Source organism: Lolium perenne, chromosome 7 (genome assembly GCF_019359855.2).
Source record: "Lolium perenne isolate Kyuss_39 chromosome 7, Kyuss_2.0, whole genome shotgun sequence".
Classification (NCBI taxonomy): Eukaryota; Viridiplantae; Streptophyta; class Magnoliopsida; order Poales; family Poaceae; genus Lolium; species Lolium perenne.
The window spans coordinates 247318885-247341060 of record NC_067250.2 but is presented as its reverse complement, the minus strand read 5'-3'; the positions used below and the strand labels follow the sequence as shown (position 1 = coordinate 247341060).

At 44.6% G+C, this 22176-nt stretch overlaps 2 protein-coding genes and 1 non-coding gene across 5 annotated transcripts; 2 read left to right on the top strand and 1 right to left on the bottom strand.

The window, feature by feature from the left end:
* The first annotated feature begins 5277 nt into the window (after positions 1 to 5277).
* On the top strand, positions 5278 to 5474 carry LOC127318184 (U2 spliceosomal RNA). Its single transcript, XR_007861739.1, has one exon. It is a non-coding gene; the product is annotated as a U2 spliceosomal RNA (small nuclear RNA).
* LOC127313204 (cysteine synthase, chloroplastic/chromoplastic) lies at positions 5283 to 22122 on the top strand. 3 transcript variants are annotated; one of them, XM_051343757.2, is made up of 9 exons: positions 5283 to 5486; positions 5587 to 5911; positions 6242 to 6369; positions 6646 to 6848; positions 7090 to 7215; positions 7335 to 7493; positions 7662 to 7855; positions 7930 to 8040; positions 21979 to 22122. In XM_051343757.2, exons 2-9 carry the CDS (start codon positions 5822 to 5824, stop codon positions 21991 to 21993), a joined length of 1026 nt encoding a protein of 341 aa, XP_051199717.1. In that variant the 5' UTR covers positions 5283 to 5486; positions 5587 to 5821; the 3' UTR covers positions 21994 to 22122. The 3 variants fall into 3 exon arrangements, with proteins under 3 accessions (XP_051199717.1, XP_071679179.1, XP_051199718.1); XM_071823078.1 differs by having other exon boundaries at positions 5283 to 5911; XM_051343758.2 differs by lacking the exons at positions 5283 to 5486; positions 5587 to 5911 and adding an exon at positions 6047 to 6071.
* LOC139833022 (uncharacterized) lies at positions 20304 to 21935 on the bottom strand. The gene has a single exon (XM_071823079.1). The coding sequence runs from the start codon at positions 21310 to 21312 to the stop codon at positions 20350 to 20352; it is 963 nt and encodes a 320-aa protein (XP_071679180.1). The 5' UTR covers positions 21313 to 21935; the 3' UTR covers positions 20304 to 20349.
* Positions 22123 to 22176: the final 54 nt, after the last annotated feature.

The following is a 22176-nucleotide window of genomic DNA, read 5'->3' as shown; positions in this document are numbered from 1 at the left end:
CGGCTGTGCGGAAGAGAGGAACGAGCAGCGCTGATGCTCCTGAGGCGAATGGAGGATGTGCTGGTGGTTGCAGTTGTGAATCGAGTAGCGGCCGCGGTGGATCGGGTTCCATTGACTTCGAGCGCAAGGTAAACAAAGGCCTTGGGAGAGGGAAGGACCTCGTTGATGTTCTCATTCAGCTTCCTCACGTCCCTCTAGGCACCATCGTGCGTGCTATGATTCTGGCGATGTGTTTTCGTTTCTTCCAATCACAACCTGATCCGATACTGATCTGCATTGGAAGCTCCAAGTGAAACTCCGCTGATTTGTTTGAGATTGTTCTCTGCCTCCATTATTTTTATTGCCCAAGCTGTATTTGATTCAGATGATTTATGGGTCTAATGCATATTGGTAATATAGTTCCTTTTTACTCTCAGATCAATAGGAGGATCTAAATTATGTTCCATGCATGTAATTTTTGCAGACTAATTTTTTTTACATCCAAATCGGAAAATGGATGCAAATTAATTATTGTTCCTGGATGTAACTTCTTTCATTTTCCTACATCCACCTCTGCCATCCTTTCGTTTTTTACATCCTTAATTGGAATTACAAGCACCAGTATTTTTTTCTCCGGGATGTAATTTTTGGTGTATCTGCATGTATTTTTTTCTCCCTTTTCTAGTTCCACTACTGTAATTTTTACATCTCAATCACAAATACTAGCATCTTTTTATTTTTCTACATACACCGTTGTTATTGTTACATCCCTAATTCGAATCATAACTAGCTGGTATGAGTTGTTTGGGGATGTAAATTGTTGCAACGGACCAAAGGATGAAATTAATTAGGATGTACTTTGTTAATCTTGAGATGTACTTACGGTTCATAAATTACAAATCTAGCTGTAGAGGTGACGAGCGGAAGGGGAAAAAAAGCCCGTGTTGGTTTCACACAGTGGAAACACGTATTTTTCCACTTTTGGTAAGATGTCGCTTTCAGCCTGGTTCACATACTATTTTCGGGGAGGGCACTCCCTAAGGCTAACCGGTGCTATAGCACCGCGTAGCAACGTCCAATAAATTTTGGTTCAGCTTGGTTTCAGTTAACCAGCTTGGTAAATTGTTGAAGTCTGTTCTCCTCTGAAGAAGGAACGTGCTAATTTGCTGCTAGTAATTACAAACGAACAGATAAATGCATCCCGTTTTACTTCTTTTTCCTTCTCTGTCTGCGGCGACGTGACACGGTGGTCTGCACGGCTTGTCGCATCACCATCACCCCCTACGCTGATGGGGAACCTATTCAGTTCGTTTTGGATAAATCCTGCGTCTGGGAAGGGTAAATAGCAGGAGACATTAATAGTCAGTACGCAGAGAAAGGTGAGGGAGGCATGGCAATGGCAGCGGAGGAAGAGGGGAGAAAATGCATCCCGTCTATTCTCTCATCCCGGGAGGAGAACATCACCTCGAACGTCATCGAGGTGCTACAATCCTCTCTTCCTCTTCGCTGCAGACCTGTCCATCTTTTCTTTTCTCGGGAAGAAGGGGGTTGCTAGGTGATGTTGATGTTTGTGGCTCCCCTTCTTGTTTTCAGTCAAGTTCTGCTTCGTTCCTTCAGCACTTTTTAGATTCTAATAATATGAACTAGACTTCTAATTCTTGAATGAGCAGACAATTATGATTTCGTAACTAGGAAGAACTTTTATATGATCTTTGATATGGAGACTTATGTGCCTTTCTTCAGCTCATAGATTGCACGCCACTTGTAGAAATGAAGAACATCGCTAAGAAAGAGGGCATCAAAGCTAGGCTGGTTGGGAAGATGGAAGTATACCAACCCCTTTGCTCCGTTAAAATCTTGGACGTCAAAAATAATTTTCTGATGTCAACTATGCCCATTTGCTTGCACCATGGCTATCCAAATCACTATTCATGCACGGATGAACAGTGCACAGTGACTTGGGTCCACATCTTTTCTTTTTATTTTTCCTACTTTTCTTATTATTTTTTTGTGATTTTATTGACAATTTTTGATGGTAAATCCTTAGCTTTGGTATATTTTTTAACACTACTTTGTTAATTAAAACCTTTATTTTTTGCCGTGAATTTACTATATATAAAAGCTAGAAAATATCACTGCAATTCATTGGTACAAATATTTTAACACTATTTTGCCGCATTAACTATTTAACAGTTTTTTTTTCGAAAATATATGTTCTTGGTAAAAATCTTGGACGTCAAAAGTAATTTTTCGATGTCAACTATGAAACATGTCATCAACTAGCTAATAATAATTATTCGAGAGCACATATTCTTGCGACGGTAATTTCTCAATAGTGCACAAGCGTGAGTCGATGTCACCTATGAAACATATCGTTAACTAATTCACAACAATTCATCGGTACAAATATTACACTATTTTGCCACGTTAACTATTTAGCAGTTTTTTTCTAAAATATATTTTCTCGGTAAAAATCTTGGACGTCAAAAGTAATTTGCCGATGTCAACTATGAAACATGTCCTCAGCTAGCTAACAATAATTATTCGAGGGCACATATTCTTGCGACGGTAATTTCTTAACAGTGCACAAGCATGAGCCGATGTCACCTATGAAACATATCATTAACTAGCTAACAGTAATTATTCAAGGGCGCATATTCTTACGGCAATTTCTCAAAAGTGCACAAGCGTGGGCCGATGTCACCTATGAAACATGTCGTTAACTAGCTAACAATAATTATTTGAGGGCGGACATTCCTGTGACGGTAATTTCTCAACAGTGCACAAGCGTGGGTCATCTATGAAACATATCGTTAGCTAGCTAACAATAATTATTATTCTAGCGTCACTAATGTCTCAATGGTGCAACAACGTGGTAATTTCAACGTCAAGTTTAGTTTCCGCAGTAATTTTTCGCGAGACGGAAACTACCTATATTATTCTAGAAAGTAATTTCTCAGCAGACATCTTGAACATTGCCGATGTCAACTATGAAACACCTTGTGAACTACGTACTATTAATTATTCAAGGTCGCATATTTCTCCGTCGGTCATTTTAGAACGATGCGTAAGGGTAGTAATTTTTACACTAACCTTCAACGTCAACCGTGGTACTGGATAATAATTACCAGCCGATGTTTCTTTAGTAACGGTTATTCAAAAAAAATTCCAACATCCACCCCTCTTTTATTCAAGGAAAATAATGTTTTGTTCTTCTACGGTAACATCGAAAAAATATACTTACTCCACCATTCGTCACATTTTCACCTAGGATGACCTTCTTCTACTCCATCACCCGTTGCCTCTTTCGGCCGGAGAAATAATATCATTTCCTTTTCTAACAACACCGAAAACAAAAGCACTCCACCATCCACCGGCTATTTCACCGGCACTTCTGCAGTACCTCAGCAACCCAGATGTTGGTTTATTTCTATAATATTTTAACCAATGATCTAGAAACAAAAGCACTCCACCATCCGTCATCTATTTCACTAGCACTTCCGCGGTACTTCAGCAACCCAAATATTGTATTATTTCTCAAAATTGTAACCAACGATCTTGATACCAAAGGCGTGGTCGAGTTTTAGATGTTTCTTCAGCTATTTTTGAAAAGCGATCGCTCACTCTTAAACCTAAAAAACATTGTTTTTAAAATAGAATGTTGCACCATAGACAATACGGACGCGGCACGCGCCGCAAACTTTCTAGTAACTTAATTCAAGGACAAAAGTAACAAAATATTGAACACTGAAATGGAAAACGTGCTACCAAATTGTATGAGACAATAACTTGATTTACCTCCTTTTCTTCCTTCCACTAGCTCCAAATCATGGTGCCTTGACAACCGACACCAACAACTATCGTTGATGGTCTCTATTGATGCCTAGGACCTACTAAATGACATTATTTCTATCGAGAGGAATACCTGAGGCGATTAATTTGGTAAGTTGATTTTTCATATAAGCCTGGTTGTCTGGACTTATGTACTGGTCCCAAAAATCCAATGAGCGAAAACACATATTGAATAAGTCATCTAGACCCGGCTGTGTGCATCATCTGATGCAAAGGATGGGGACGCCTCATTTCGATTTTTTTAATCTAGACAAGAAGAACATAACTAGACAAACTATTAGTATTGCATATGGACGCACATCGTTAATTATATGTCATCCTTTGAAACAAAGCTTTACATCACAGTAAAGCTCTCTAAAGACTAGAACACAAAAAACTATCAATAAACCTAATCACATTTCCCACAAATACAAAATAGAAAAATAAAATGCAAATAGGATCAACTCAAGCCATCTTTAAGACACTGGCCAATGAAGACTATAGTCGCGAGGCATAAAAGGGCAATACAAAATAATCTATTAATTCGGTAAGATAAACCATTGATCAACAATACTCTATTTATATATTGTCATGAGTGATCCAAAATCTAATCATAAGTAATAAGTTTTATTAAGCACGAATGCCGCGAGACCAGTTTCCTGTTACATATGTTGAATACACATGGAAAATCAAATTTACAGTGCCGGTCACATGCATAAAGTTCACTAGACAGGGAAACAAATTTGGTGCACATGAGCACCAGTGCTCTCAGTTTTTAAAATATTTAAAAACTGAATTTATGCATTTCAAAAAATCATCACATTTATTCCATGAATAGATACACATATTCTGAATAATCATGCAAAGTTTCGGTAGAAATTGCATTGTATTTTGAGCTACAGGAAAATAACAAATTTGTGGCTACGTATAGAGGTATATGTTTGTCAGAAATTTATCTTTTTTGTATAGCTAACATATTTTTCTTCAAAATTTCTACCGTATCTTCAGAATGTTTATATATATGTGGGTATTTAATTTCATATTTTTTCAAATCCAAAAAATTTGATTTTTAAAAATCAGGAGCACTGGTGTTCATGTGTCAAATACACTTTTCCACTATACAGCCTATACTGTCACATCTCTTTCAGCCCATGCGTTTCAGTCTATAGCTGCATTTTAGTGACTAGTGTGAAGTAACTCCGTTGGGCACTTGCCATTTTGATCTCCTATATAACTGAAAAAAGGGAAAGGCGCAGGGGAAACGAAAGGGGGTAGAAGCCCACGCTGTAGCTCGATAGGCCTGCTACGGGCTCTCAGATTCGGGCCCAAAGCGTGCAGGTGGCAAGTGGTATGACTTCACGGAACGGCAGAAGCGAAGAGAGTAAGTTTAGTCCCACCTCGCGGACGGAAGGAGCAGCGCAGGGCAAGGAATGCTATATAAGGAGACCCGGCTCGTCAATGCAACTCATACCTTTCTCGGCCTTTTGGCTAAGATCAAGTGTAGTATCTGTTCTTATCAGTTTAATATCTGATATGTGGGCCATGTGCCCACAACGATATTAAATTTATTTTTTGTGGGGGAGAGCCCGCCACGGTAGCTTGCTGCCGGGGCTCTTGTGTGTCGCCCAGGCGTTGCACTGCTGCCTGGGCCTGGCGCACCCCAACCAAGTCTGAAAGTAAATTTTGGCTAACATTGTTTTCAGTTAATAACTACTAGCTGTGTAAACTACTGGTTAACTGAGAACGCTCTTGTTTTTGCTGATTTGTTGCTGCTAGTCGCGAAGGAACAGATAACTAGTTGTCGATTTCTTGTCTCGGACAGGCGTGATGCGGACCGCATCGACCCCAGGCATCAGTGATCTGCACAGCCTGCAGCACCACTATCATGCTGTTTTGCTGACGGGGAAAGCTATTCAATTCGTTTTAGATAAATCCCACACACCCAGCGCCTGGGAAGAGCTGGAGCGAGAGGACATAAGTAGTCAACAGGCAGAGAAAGGTGAGGGGAGGTATGGCAATGGCAGCGGAGGAAGAGGGGAGGAAAGGCATCCCGTCTCTCCTCTCCTCCCGGGAGGAGAACATCGCCTCCAACGTCACCGAGGTGCCGCAATCCTCTCCTCCTCTTCGCCCCAGACCTGTCCTCAGACCTCAGTCCTATCTTTTTTTCTTGGAAAGAAGGGAATGGTTAGGTGATGCTGATGTTTGTGGCTCCCCTTCTTGTTTTCAGTCAAGTTTCGCTTCCTTGTTCAGCAACTTTTTAGGTACTAACTAATATGAACTATAGAATTATTGTTCTTGAATTAGTACTAGAAGAATACGAGTTCTTGATTGGGAAGAACTGGTTAACAAGATAATCTTTGATAGTGGATCAGTATGCATGTAATTTTATCATTTATTTCTTGATGCTTACTTATGTAGTACCTTTCTTCAGCTCATAGGTTGGACGCCACTTGTAGAAATGAAGAACATTGCTAAGAAAGACGGCGTCAAAGCTAGGCTGGTTGGGAAGATGGAAGCATACCAACCCCTTTGCTCGGTTAAGGACAGGAGTGCTCTCCGGTGCGCGAATACAATCCTTCATTGATTTATGATTCGCTGTTGTAGTTAGTTCACTTTCTGAATTTATGTATCACTTCTTTTTCAAAAAAAAAAAAAAAAAAAACTGTAATCGGTGTCATTTCTATCAATACAACACATGCTACTGGTGGCACCAGTGTGTATTTCAGCTTCAGTTACCTAAATGAACAATCTAACACCGTTCCTATTTCTGAATATAAAATAAAAGAAAATGTAACCAGCTGTAACTCTGGTATTGCCTGCAAAAAATCTCCGCAGAATGATTGAAGATGCAGAGGAGAAGGGCTTGATCTCTCCTGGTGTTACGACACTGATCGAGCCAACGAGCGGCAATATGGGCATTGGATTGGTGTTCATCGCTGTTCAGAAAGGCTACAGGCTTATCGCTGTCATGCCCGCAAAATATTCACTTGACAAGCAGATGCTATTGAGATTTTTGGGTGCTGAACTGATATTAACAGGTGCGGAAAAGGGTTTTCAGCACCTAGAAATGGTTTGAAACTCAGTTACTACTTAAATACTCCTCATTTGTAAAGTTCCTGACAAATATTTCTTCAGCTAAATTGCAGATTATTTTTGCTTCTATCTTGTATTTGTGCTAGCTGTTTATGTAGTTTTAGCATATTGACGGTTACTGATTCACTTGCAGAACATCTACACTCTGATAAGTGTTAAGTAATGTATGTCTCTCGTGTACGGCAGATCCTGCAACTGGGTTTAAGGGAATGATTGGCAAGGTGGAGGAGCTGATGAAGACTATACCAAATTCTCACTGTCTTAATCAAGTAACCAATCCAGCAAATCCAGATGCGCACTTCAAATGGACCGGTACTAATATCAGAAAAAAGGCATCTTTTCATGTTTCACACCTATTGTGATTCATTTGTTTTGGCATGATACTCTTGGGCATCATTTTACTCCATTGCATTTTCTGAAACAAACTTCAGGACCTGAGATATGGAAGGACACAGCAGGCAAAGTTGATACGTTTGTCGCCGCTGTTGGTACAGGAGGCACATTGACAGGTGTAGGTAGGTACCTGAAGATGAAGAATCCATCCATAAAGATAGTGTGCGTGGAACCTTCAGAAAGCGCTGTAATTTCAGGTAAACCCGTGACAATATTATGTACTACTTCGTCTAGAAAAAGTATGCATGTACCAGTTCCAAGTCAGGGACTGTTCCACACATAAAAAATCTGAGTTGTGAGTGATTTAGTGTAAAACCTTCAGAATGTACATAATATTAATCAGAAGCGTTTGCTGTTCCAATCAGGTGGTTCACCAGGGTCACACAAGATTCAGGGTACAGGGGCAGGTTTCATACCCGAGGTCCTGGACACATCGGTCATCGATGAGGTCGTGACGGTAAGCACTGAGGAAGCTATGACAATGGCTAGGAGGCTGGCCAAGGAGGAGGGACTGCTGGTTGGCATATCCTCCGGAGCAAACGTAGCTGCCTGTATCAAGGTAACTGACTGCTGATCTGAACTTGCCAGGTTACATAGATTGTCATCTCAATGGCTGTGCCGTTCTGATTTCAGATTGCAGAGAGAGAAGGGAACGAGAGGAAGATGATTGTTACCATATTCCCCAGCGCCGGTGAGAGATACATGAACTCTGATCTCTTTGCACTTGTTAGGGAGGAATGTGACTGTTGTGAATGAGCAACTGGTATTCACAGAGGGCCATAGGCCAGTACATGTACATGTGTGACAATGTGCAGGTAAGCCCCTCATACACTGGGGAATAACGGAAAAGGAACTATACAACTCTAACACCCCCCCTCAAACTCATGGTGGATCAACAACACTGAGTTTGGAGAGAAAGAAACCATGCTGTGCTCTAGTCTGGGCCTTCGTGAAGAAGTCAGCAAGCTGAAGCTCTGAAGGCACATAATGAAGAGCCATAACCTGATGCTGCACAGCATGACGCACATAGAAGGCATCAACACCGATGTGTTTGGTGAGCTCGTGCTTCACCGGATCACGCGCAATGCCGATGGCACGATCTTTGTCCGATAAGAGCGGAGTCGGAGCATCAGCAGAAACACCAAAGTCCGCAAGTAACCAACGTAACCAAGTCACCTCAGCCGTCAATAGAGCCATCGCTCGCAACTCAGCCTCAACACTCGAACGAGAGACTGCAACCTGCTTCTTGGTCTTCCAAGCAATGAGAGAGCCACCAAGAAAGACACAGTGGGCAGAAAGAGACTTGCGATCCTCTGGATCGCTAGCCCAGGTAGCATCTGAGTAGGTCTGGAGCTGTAAGGAGCTGGAGCGAGGAAAGAAAAGCCGACGAGAGATAGTTCCACGAAGATAGCGAAGGACACGAAGAAGATGACTATAGTGGACACTAGTGGGAGCAGCCATGAACTGACTCAGAATGTGGACTGGGTAGGAGATGTCAGGACGAGTGACAGCAAGGTAGACAAGACTCCCAACCAAGTGACGATAGCGAGTCGGGTCCGGAAGGGGATCACCATCAGTGGAACGTGTAGGATAACTTTGCATAGAAAACAAAAATTTTCCTACCGCAAACACGCAATCCAAGCCAAGATGCAATCTAGAAGACGGTAGCAACGAGGGGGTATCGAGTCTCACCCTTGAAGAGATTCCAAAGCCTACAAGATGAGGCTCTTGTTGCTGCGGTAGACGTTCACTTGCCGCTTGCAAAAGCGCGTAGAAGATCTTGATCACGATCGGTTCCGGCGCCACGAACGGGCAGCACCTCCGTACTCGGTCACACGTTCGGTTGTTGATGAAGACGACGTCCACCTCCCCGTTCCAGCGGGCAGCGGAAGTAGTAGCTCCTCTTGAATCCGACAGCACGACGGCGTGGTGTCGGTGGTGGTGTAGAAGTCCGGCGGAGCTTCGCTAAGCAAACCGGGCAATATGAAGTGGAGGAGCAAAGCTAGGGTTTGGGAGGGGGTGGCCGGCCACTCAAGGGGGGCGGCCAAGCTATGGTCTTGGGGTGGCCGGCCCCCTCCCTTGGCCCCTCATTATATAGGTGGATCCCAAGTGTTGGTGTCCAAGTCTTCGAATAAGACCCGAAACCAAAACCTTCCATAGGAGGGGGCAAACCTAGCCCAACTAGGACTCCCACCCAAAGGTGGGATTCCCACCTCCCATGTGGGGGTGGCCGGCCCCTATGGTGGAGTCCACTTGGGACTCCACCCCCACTAGGCTGGCCGGCCATGGAGGTGGAGTCCCTTGTGGACTCCACCTTCCTTGGTGGTTTCTTCAGGAGTTTTCTAGAACCTTCTAGAACCTTCCATAGAACCTTCCGTGACATTTTATTTCACATAAAATGACATCCTATATATGAATCTTATTCTCCGGACCATTCCGGAACTCCTCGTGATGTCCGGGATCTCATCCGGGACTCCGAACAAATATTCGAACTTCATTCCATAATTCAAGTACTACCATTTCAACATCCAACTTTAAGTGTGTCACCCTACGGTTCGAGAACTATGCGGACATGGTTGAGTACTCACTCCGACCAATAACCAATAGCGGGATCTGGAGATCCATAATGGCTCCCACATATTCAACGATGACTTTAGAGATCGAATGAACCATTCACATACATTACCAATTCCCTTTGTCTCGCGATATTTTACTTGTCCGAGGTTTGATCTTCGGTATCACTCTATACCTTGTTCAACCTCGTCTCCTGACAAGTACTCTTTACTCGTACCGTGGTATGTGGTCTCTTATGAACTCATTCATATGCTTGCAAGACATTTAGACGACATTCCACCGAGAGGGCCCAGAGTATATCTATCCGTCATCGGGATGGACAAATCCCACTGTTGATCCATATGCCTCAACTCATACTTTCCGAATACTTAATCCCACCTTTATAGCCACCCATTTACGCAGTGGTGTTTGGTGTAATCAAAGTACCTTTCCGGTATAAGTGATTTACATGATCTCATGGTCATAAGGACTAGGTAACTATGTATCGAAAGCTTATAGCAAATAACTTAATGACGAGATCTTATGCTACGCTTAATTGGGTGTGTCCATTACATCATTCACACAATGACATAACCTTGTTATTAATAACATCCAATGTTCATGATTATGAAACTAATCATCCATTAATCAACAAGCTAGTTTAAGAGGCATACTAGGGACTTCTTGTTTGTCTACATATCACACATGTACTAATGTTTCGGTTAATACAATTCTAGCATGATATATAAACATTTATCATAAACATAAATATATAAATAATAACCACTTTATTATTGCCTCTAGGGCATATATCCTTGATCTCCCACTTGCACTAGAGTCAATAATCTAGATTACATTGTAATATACCTAACACCCATGGCATTACGGGTGTTGGTCATGCTTTGCCCTAGGGAGAGCTTTAGTCAACGGATCTGCTACATTCGGATCGGTGTGTACTTTGCAAATCTTTACTTCTCCATCTTCGATGTACTCGCGAATCGAGTGGTAACGCAGCCTTGATATGCTTCGGTCTCTTGTGTGACCTTGGCTCTTGTGCATTGGCGATGGCACCCATGTTATCACAGTAAATGATTAATGGGTCCAATGCACTAGGAACCACACCGAGCTCTACAATGAACCTCTTCATCCATACCGCTTCGATGAAGCCTCACGAAGCCGCTATGTACTCGATTCTCGTTGAAGACTTCGCCACCGTGCACCGCTTCGAGCTTGCCCAGCCATCGCAGCACCATTCAATATAAACACGTACCTGCATTGTGACTTAGAGTCATCGGGATCGGTGTTCCAACTTGCATCGGTGTAACCATTTACAACGAGCTCTTGGTCACCTCCATAACAAAGAAACATATCCTTAGTTCTTTTCAAGTACTTCGGGATATTCTTGATCACTGTCCAGTTGTTCCATTCCTGGATCACTTTGATATCTGCTAGTCAAACTAACAAAGCATGTGCTATATCTGGTCTAGTACATAGCATGGCATACATGATAGATCCTCTTTGCCGAGGCATAGGGGATGTTACACATCCTTTCTCTTTCTTCTGCCGTAGCTTGGTCCTTGAGTTTTACTCAATACCTTGCACAGTAACATAGGTAAGAACCCTTTCTTACTTTCGTCCATTCTAAACTTCTTTAGAATCTTATCCAGATATGTACTCTGTGATAGCCCTATTAGGCGTCTTGATCTATCTCTATAAATCTTGATGCCTAATATATATGATGCTTCACCAAGGTCTTTCATTGAAAAACTATTATTCAAATAACCTTTAACATCGCTTAATAGTTCTATATCATTCCCGATCAATAATATGTCATCTACATATAATATCGGGAATGCTACAGAGCTCCCACTCACTTTCTTGTAAATACAGCCTCTCCATGACACTTTGTATAAACCCGAAGTCTTTGATCACCTTATCAAAGCGTCGGTTCCAACTTCTTGATGCTTGCTTCGAGTCCATAGATTGAACAGCTGAAGTTTGCATACTTTGTCGCATTTTTAGGATCGACAAAACCTTTGGGTTGTACCATATACAACTCTTCCTCAATGTCTCCATTAAGGAACGCCGTTTTGACATCCATCTGCCAAATCTCATAATCGAAAAATGCAGCTATTGCTAACAAAATCCTCACAGATTTTAGCTTCGCTACAGGTGAGAAAGTCTCATCGTAGTCAACTCCTTGAATTTGTCGGAAACCCTTTGCGACAAGTCGAGCTTTATAGACGATAATATTACCATCGACATCTGTTTTTCTCTTGAAGATCCATTTATTCTCGACAGCCTTTCGGCTATCAGGTAAGTCTACCAAAGTCCATACTTTGTTATCATACATGGATCCCATTTCGGATTTCATGGCTTCTTGCCATTTGTTGGAATCTGGGCTCATCATCGCTTCTTCATACGTCGCAGGGTCCTCATCATTGTTATCCACAATCATGACATTTAGACAAGGATCATACCAATCAGGAGTGGCACGTTCCCTTCTCGATCTGCGAGGTTCAGTAGTTTCCTCGTTCGAAGTTTCATGATCATTATCATTAGCTTCCTCTGTTGCCGGTGTAGGCGATGCAGTACAACTTCCAGATCGCGCTACTCTGATCAACGAGTATAGATTCATCAATCTCATCGAGTTCTACTTTTCTTCCAGTCACTTCTTTAGTGAGAAATTCTTTCTCAAGAAAGGTTCCGTTCTTAGCAACAAAGATTTTGCCTTCGGATCTATCATAGAAAGTGTACCCTATAGTTTCCTTAGGGTATCCTATGAAGACGCATTTCTCCGCTTTGGGTTCTAGCTTGTCCGGTTGTAACTTCTTTACATAGGCTTCGCAACCCCAAACTTTCAGGAACGATGACTTAGGTTTCTTATTAAACCATAATTCATACGGTGTCGTTTCTACGGATTTTGATGGTGCTCTATTTAAAGTGAATGCGGCTGTCTCTAATGCATAACTCCAAAAAGATAATGGCAAATCAGTAAGAGACATCATACTACGAACCATATCTAAGAGAGTTCGATTATGATGTTCGGACACACCGTTTCGTTGAGGTGTTCCCGGCGGTGTCAATTGTGAAAGTATTCCGCATTTCTTTAAATGCATGCCAAACTCATAACTCAGATATTCACCTCCACGATCAGATCGTAGAAATTTGATCTTCTTGTTACGTTGATTTTCTACTTCACTTTGAAATTCCTTAAACTTCTCGAAAGTTTCGGATTTATGTTTCATGAAATAGATATACTCATATCTACTCAGATCATCTGTGAAGGTTAGAACATAACGATAACCACCGCGCGATGCTACGCTCATTGGTCCACATACATCGGTATGTATGATTTCCAATAAGTCAGTAGCTCGCTCCATCATACCAGAAAATGGAGTCTTTGTCATTTTTCCCATTAGACATGCTTCGCATCTATCAAGTGACTCAAAGTCAAGTGATTCAAGTAATCCATCAGTATGGAGTTTCTTCATGCGTTTCACTCCAATATGACCAAGACGACAGTGCCACATATAAGTAGAATTATCATTAAGTTTAATTCGCTTAGCATCAATGTTATGTATATGTGTATCACTACTATCGAGATCTAACAGAAATAAGCCATTCTTTTGTGGTGCTCGACCATAAAAGATATTATTCATAAAAATAGAACAACCATTATTCTCATACTTGAATGAATAACCGTCTTGCATTAAACAAGATCCAGATATAATGTTCATGCTCAACGCAGGTACATAATAACAATTATTTAGGCTTAAAACTAATCCCGAAGGTAGATGTAGAGGAAGTGTGCCATTGCGATCACATTGACCTTGGATCCGTTTCCAACGCGCATCGTCACTTCATCTTTCGGCGATTGTCGTTTATTCTTTAGTTCTGTTTTGAGTTACAAATATGAGCAACCGAACCGGTATCAAATACCCGTGTACTAGAACGAGAACTAGTGAGATAAACATCTATAACATGTATATCGGATATACCTTCTTTCTTCTTCTTGACAAGGCCGCTCTTCGGATCATCCAGATACTTGGAGCAATTACGCTTCCGGTGTCCCTTCTCCTTGCGATAATAGCACTTCGGCATCGGGCTTAGGGCCGTTCTTAGGTTTCATAGGAGGCGTGGCAGCTTTCTTGCCACCCTTCTTGAATTTTCCCTTAGACTTGCCTGTTTCTTGAAGCGGTGGTCTTGTTGACCATCAACACTTGGTGCTCTTTCTTGATCTCAATCTCTGAGCTTTTAGCATGCCAAAGAGTTCGAGTAACTCCTTATTCATGTTACGCATATTGTAGTTCATCACAAAGTTCTTGTAACTTGGTGGCGGTGATTGAAGGACACGATTAATCCCAGTCTGTTAGGAATCACTATTCCCAAGTCACCGAGTTTCTTCGCATGCCGGTCATGGCGAGCATGTGCTCACTAACGGAGCTGCCTTCTTCCATCATACACCAAGAAATGTTTCGATGCTTCATAGCATTCCATCGCCGCATGAGTCTCGAATATAGCTTTCAGCTCATTCATCAACTCATGAGGATCATGGTGCTCAAAACGTTTTTGAAGATCGGATTCTGCATCGCACGGGATTGCACACCGAACTTGAGAGTACCGAGTTTTCCGAGTCGCGTAAACAGCTTTTACTTCATCGGATTCATCTTCTGCCGGGAGGGTCACCTAGCGGTGCATCAAGCACAAATTGCAGATTTCCGCCAGAGAGGAAGATCCTCACATGACGGAACCGATCGGTGAAGTTGCTACCGTTGCTCTTAAGTTTCTCTTTCTCTAGAACCGATTAAAATTGATTGAGGACGCCATCTCTACAACATATATTTGCAATAGTTTAGACTAAGTTTATGACAAATTGAGTTCAAATTTTAATTCAACATAATTAAAACCCTAGGTGAACTCCCACTCAAAACAATATCCTCGCATTGTCTTAGTGATCACACGAACCAAATCCACCGCACCTAAACCCGATCATCACGAGAAAAGGTGTGATTTCAATGGCGAACACTCATAGTGTTCATCATATCAACCATATGATTCATGCTCTACCTTTCGGTATCACGTGTTCCGAGACCATGTACTGTACATGCTAGGCTCATCAAGGCCACCTTAGTATCCGCATGTGCAAAACTGTCTTGCACCCGTTGTATGTACTTATCGAATCTATCACACCCGATCTTCACGAGATGCTTCGAAACGATAAGACTTAATAACGGTGCTACTAAGGATGAACACTTTATTATCTTGAGATTTTAGTGAGGGATCATCTTATAATGCTACCGTCGCGATCTAAGCAAAATAAGATGCATAAAAAGGATTAACATCACATGCAGTTCATATGTGATATGATATGGCCCTTTTGTTCTTGCGCCTTTGATCTTCATCTCCAAAGCACGGATATGATCTCCATCATCTTCGGGCATGATCTCCATCATCGTCGGCGTAGCACCAAGGTCAATGGCACCGTCTTCATGTTTGTCCTCCATGTAGCAACTATTACAACTACTTTGAAATACTACTCAACATGAAATTTAAAGACAACCATAAGGCTCCTGCCGGTTGCCACAATACAATAATGATCATCTCATACATATTCATCATCATATCATGGCCATATCACATCACCAAACCCTGCAAAAACAAGTTAGACGTCTCTAATTTGGTTTGCATATTTTACGTGGTTTAGGGTTTTCGAGAGAGATCTAATCTACCTACGAACATGAACCACAACGTTGATACTAATGTTTTCAATAGAAGAGTAAATTGAATCTTTACTATAGTAGGAGAGACAGACACCCGCAAAGCCTCTTATGCAATACAAGTTGCATGTCGAACGAGGAACAAGTCTCATGAACGCGGTCATGTAAAGTTAGTCCGAGCCGCTTCATCCCACTATGCCATAAAGATGCAAAGTACTCAAACTAAAGATAACAAGAGCATCAACGCCCACAAACCATTGTGTTCTACTCGTGCAACCATCTATGCATAGACACGGCTCGATACCACCTTTGTAGGATAACTTTGCATAGAAAACAAAAATTTTCCTACCGCAAACACGCAATCCAAGCCAAGATGCAATCTAGAAGACGGTAGCAACGAGGGGGTATCGAGTCTCACCCTTGAAGAGATTCCAAAGCCTACAAGATGAGGCTCTTGTTGCTGCGGTAGACGTTCAATTGCCGCTTGCAAAAGCGCGTAGAAGATCTTGATCACGATCGGTTAGAGGCGCCACGAACGGGCGGCACCTCCGTGCTCGGTCACACGTTCGGTTGTTGATGAAGACGACGTCCACCTCCCGTTCCGGCGGGCAGCGGAAGTAGTAGCTCCTCTTGAATCCGACGACACGACGGCGTGGTGTCGGTGGCGGTGTAGAAGTCCGGCGGAGCTTCGCTAAGCAAACCGGGCAATATGAAGTGGAGGAGCAAAGCTAGGGTTTGGGAGGGGGTGGCCGGCCACTCAAGGGGGGCGGCCAAGCTATGGTCTTGGGGTGGCCGGCCCCCTCCCTTGGCCCCTCATTATATAGGTGGATCCCAAGTGTTGGTGTCCAAGTCTTCGAATAAGACCCGAAACCAAAACCTTCCATAGGAGGGGGCAAACCTAGCCCAACTAGGACTCCCACCCAAAGGTGGGATTCCCACCTCCCATGTGGGGGGTGGCCGGCCCCCTATGGTGGAGTCCACTTGGGACTCCACCCCCACTAGGGCTGGCCGGCCATGGAGGTGGAGTCCCTTGTGGACTCCACCTTCCTTGGTGGTTTCTTCCGGACTTTTCTAGAACCTTCTAGAACCTTCCATAGAACCTTCCGTGACATTTTATTTCACATAAAATGACATCCTATATATGAATCTTATTCTCCGGACCATTCCGGAACTCCTCGTGATGTCCGGGATCTCATCCGGGACTCCGAACAAATATTCGAACTTCATTCCATAATTCAAGTACTACCATTTCAACATCCAACTTTAAGTGTGTCACCCTACGGTTCGAGAACTATGCGGACATGGTTGAGTACTCACTCCGACCAATAACCAATAGCGGGATCTGGAGATCCATAATGGCTCCCACATATTCAACGATGACTTTAGTGATCGAATGAACCATTCACATACATTACCAATTCCCTTTGTCTCGCGATATTTTACTTGTCCGAGGTTTGATCTTCGGTATCACTCTATACCTTGTTCAACCTCGTCTCCTGACAAGTACTCTTTACTCGTACCGTGGTATGTGGTCTCTTATGAACTCATTCATATGCTTGCAAGACATTTAGACGACATTCCACCGAGAGGGCCCAGAGTATATCTATCCGTCATCGGGATGGACAAATCCCACTGTTGATCCATATGCCTCAACTCATACTTTCCGGATACTTAATCCCACCTTTATAGCCACCCATTTACGCAGTGGTGTTTGGTGTAATCAAAGTACCTTTCCGGTATAAGTGATTTACATGATCTCATGGTCATAAGGACTAGGTAACTATGTATCGAAAGCTTATAGCAAATAACTTAATGACGAGATCTTATGCTACGCTTAATTGGGTGTGTCCATTACATCATTCACACAATGACATAACCTTGTTATTAATAACATCCAATGTTCATGATTATGAAACTAATCATCCATTAATCAACAAGCTAGTTTAAGAGGCATACTAGGGACTTCTTGTTTGTCTACATATCACACATGTACTAATGTTTCGGTTAATACAATTCTAGCATGATATATAAACATTTATCATAAACATAAAGATATAAATAATAACCACTTTATTATTGCCTCTAGGGCATATCTCCTTCAGAACGGAGGCGGACATTGAGCTCCATAGGAGTCTCGACAATGCGCTCATCACCAAGAGCGGCACGAGTGAGAAGGTCCTGAATATACTTCTCCTGGGAGATATAGAAGCCATCGGAGGTAGAGGAAACCTCAAGCCCAAGAAAGTAGCGGAGAGGACCAAGATCAGTCATGAGAAACTGATCGCGAAGACGGGCCTTGACAAAGGCAATGTACTCAGGGTCGTCGCCTGTGATGATCATGTCATCAACATAAAGAAGAAGCAGAGTCCGACCACGAGAGGATGTGTGAACAAAAAGCGCAGGGTCATGGGCGCTAGGGAAGAAACCAGCAACGATGACCACAGAGGCGAAACGCTGAAACCAGGCGCGAGGGGCTTGCTTAAGGCCATAGAGAGAGCACCGGAGACGACAGACCATGCCATCGGGAACAGAGTAGCCAGGGGGTGGCTGCATGTAGACCTCCTCACTTAACTCACCGTTAAGAAAAGCATTCTGTACATCAAGCTGAGAGACAGACCAGTGGCGAACAGAAGCAACAGCAAGAAGAGTACGAACAGTGGTCATGTGAGCCACGGGAGCAAAGGTCTCATCATAGTCACGGCCATGCTCCTGCTGAAAGCCGCGAGCGACAAGGCGAGCCTTGTAGCGCTCAAGAGAACCATCAGAGCGAGTCTTGATCTTGTAGACCCACTTGCAGGTGATGGGACGAACAGAGGAAGGAGGAGTAACAACATCCCAAGTGCCAGTACGCTCAAGAGCAGCAATCTCCTCAGCCATCGCTAGCTGCCATTCGGGATGAGCAAGGGCATCCCGATAAGAGGTCGGTTCGAGGGTAGCAGAAAGACCGTAGTGAGTGGGAGAATAGCGATCAGGAGGAGGACGAGGACGAGCACGAAGATGGTGAGTCGGCTCGGACGGAGAGGGCATCGCAGCAGAGGTAGAAGGTGTATCAGGAGAAGCAGCATCATCCTCACGGGGACGACGAGAGTAGTGAAAAGGGTAGGAAGGGACGACCGTAGTCGAGGAGGGTGACATGGGAGGGGAAGATGTGGAGGGTGGGGACGGTGGTGAGGGAGGAGAGGGGGGTCTGGCGGGTGGAGGAGGAGAAGATGGTGAGAGAACCGGCAGAGCAGGGACCGGAGGCACAGGAGGAGGTGAGTCAGGGAACATGAGAAAAGATATATCATCCACCGAGAAGGAAGAGGAGGAGGGACGCGGGTAGAAAGGACGGGACTCATCAAAAGTGACATCCCGAGATATGCGCATCCGACGACCAATAGGATCCCAGCACTTATATCCTTTGTGCTCAGGGCTGTAGCCAAGGAAGACACACTCAACCGATTGAGCACTCAGCTTGGTGCGTTCGCGTGGAGCGAGAAGAACATAGCAAACGCAACCAAAAAGACGAAGGGTCGAGTAATCAGGAGTGTGACCAGTGAGACGCTCAAGAGGAATACCACCCTGCAAGGATGTGGAGGGCTGAAGGTTGATGAGATAAGTGGAAATAGACACAGCTTCAGCCCAGAAGTGAGGAGGAAGAGAGGCAGCGATCATCATCGCACGTGCTGTCTCAAGCAGGTGCCGATGCTTGCGCTCAGCCACGCCATTTTGGGCATGGGCGCCAGGACAGGAAAACTGGGCAAGAGTACCCTGCTCAGCAAGAAAACCACGCAACAGCTGGGAGATATACTCACCGGCAGAATCAGCCCGAAAGACACGTATAGGTGTCGAAAACTGAGTATGGACCATGGCAGCAAAACGCTTATATATCGAGAGAACCTCGCTGCGAGAAGTCATAAAATAAATCCAAGTGTGGCGAGAGAAGTCATCGATAAAAAGAACATAGTAGCGGTGGCCCCCCTTGGAAGCAAAAGGAGCCGGACCCCATACATCAGAATGGACCAAATCAAACGGACGCTGAGATACAGACGCACTAGTAGGATAAGGTAACTGATTCTGTTTACCAAGCCTACAACCCTGACAACCCTGAAGAGAGACATCTCCTGAGACAGGCCCCAGAAGGCCTCGACGAAGTAAAGATGACAAGCGAGAACCACAAAGATGACCAAGACGATGGTGCCACTGCTGAAAGGAGGCGGTGGTGGAAGCAGCAAGCACGCATGGAGCGGTCGATGAAGTGGTGGAAGAAGGAACATGAAGCCAGTCAAGCTCCCAAAGTCCCTGGGAGTCACGGCACCGAGGGCCAGCCCCAACCAGGGCCCGAGTGTGAGTGTCCTGAACAGAACAAGAATCAACATCAAGAATGACCCGACAACCGAGAATCGGTGAGTTGAGCAGCGGAAAACAAATTCATGGTGAGACGGGGAACATGAGAAACATCAGGAACGGAAAAGGCGGAAGTAGAAAGAGTGCCACGACTAGCAACAGGGAGAGAAGTACCGTCGGCAGTAAGAACACTAACGGGGGAAGAGGAAGAGGTCGAAGAGAAGAAAGAGAGGAAGAATCGGAGACATGTGAAAAGAAGCTCAGAATCCAAAACCCATGAAGATGTACGACGGTGGAGAGGAAACAGCCGCGGAGGCGGCGATGCCGTCGAAGCAGAGCCGGAGGAGGCAAGGAGACGCCGAAGTCTCACTATATCTGCTCGGTGGGCGGTGGTGACAGCGCGGAGGGTGGAGCACGAGGAGGCACACCCCGCTGCTTCTGGTAGCAATCAGACTCAAGGTGACCAGACCTCCGACAGTGAGTGCAGAACCGAGGAGGGCGAGAGCGACCCCCACCGCGAGAAGAGCGGGCTCCTCCAGAAGCAGCAAGCACTGGTGTAGGAAGAAGTGGCGGTGCAGGAGCAGTGGGAACTCGAGTAGCAAGAACAGAGGGTGTCCCAAGCAGTCCAGCACCACGCAAACGAGTCTCCTCGGCCACGAAGCTCGATCGGCACCTGCGAGATAGGAACACGGCCTCGAGCAAACAGCTGAGCACGACGAGGCTCAAACTCTGGGCGAAGTCGAGACAGAAACTCATGGATCCTCTGAAAGTCCATATCGGAACGCACTGTCCGGCAACACTGACAAGTACCACAGACAACACTGCGAAGAGAGTCAAGCTGGCGCCAGATAGCCGCACTCTGGGTGTAGAACTCATCAATAGTAGAGTCACCCTGCTGAAGATCATGCTCCTGGCGCAACACAGATAAGTATAGAGAATCACCAGAAGGCTGATAGCGCTGACGAAGGTGAGACCACATCTCAGCGACAGTAGCGAGGCCCATAAACTCAGAAGCAAACTGTGGCTGAACACTCTGCGAAAGAACGGCAGCAGCTCTAGCATCCTCATCACACCACTGAGTAAAGGTAGCCAGACTATCACGGTAGGAGCCAAGAGCCTCTGAATAGGCAAGTACCTGCTCCTCATATGCCTCATCAGCAGCAGCCTCGGCAGACTTGGCTGCATCCCGATCAGCCGGAGTAGCATCCTCAGCGAGGGCAGGTGGCACAGGCGGCGGGGTAGGAGGCACAGGAGCAGTGGGGCGCGGCGGACAGGAGACCTCGCCGGTAAGAACACCCCACAGTCGAAGACCCCGCATATGGATGCGCATAAAGGCAGCAAACTCCCCATAGTTGGTGCCATCAAAAATCAACGGGCACCGAGGAATGCTAACATAGCCCGCAGAAGAGGATGCCATCCTGATACTTCTGAGAATTTTTTTTTTTTTTTTTTTTTTTTTTTTTTTTTTTTTGCAGATCCTAGATCTGGTCAAATCTTCACAGGAACGGGTGAAGCCTCAAACATCCATACACGCATGCACCAAATCAAAGCAGAGCAGATCCTCAACGCACCAAATCAAAGCAGAGTGCATTCATCCAGCCAGACACGAACGCGAAAGCAGATTGGGGCCTCAAACAGGAACACGCACCAGGAGCGTGAAGCAGCAGCGGCCGGACTTGGGCACGCGCGCACGCGGAAGAAAATACCGCAGCAGGCTCTGGATGATTTCGGCCGGATCCGAGCCAGGAGCCAGCAGATCTGGCACAGAAGAAACTATTCCTGGCAGTGGCGGCCCGAATCGAGGCAGGGGCTGCCGGATCTAGCACGGGAGTGGCTGATTTGTGGATAGGAAGAAGAAAGGAAAGGCAGCAACGGCCGGAAAGATGGCCGGCGGTGCCAGACTAGCACGGAGTTGCTACGTGCGGGAAGAGCCTAACCATAGCTCTGATACCATGTTGTGAATGAGCAACTGGTATTTACAGAGGGCCATAGGCCAGTACATGTACATGTGTGACAATGTGCAGGTAAGCCCCTCATACACTGGGGAATAACGGAAAAGGAACCATACAACTCTAACAGTGACAACATGAGCTTTTGATGCATTGGGCAGCTCTCATTTGCATGTAACAGTTCCCAGCAAATGTGCTATTTTTCCTTTGTAATAAGTGTCAGCCCAAGGTCTCTTCTTTCTCTTGGTGCTAAGCAGAGCTTGCCTTGTTGACCGAAAGAGATGGTATGCCAATAAAAACTTGCTATCTTTTCTGTAGGATAATAATAATAA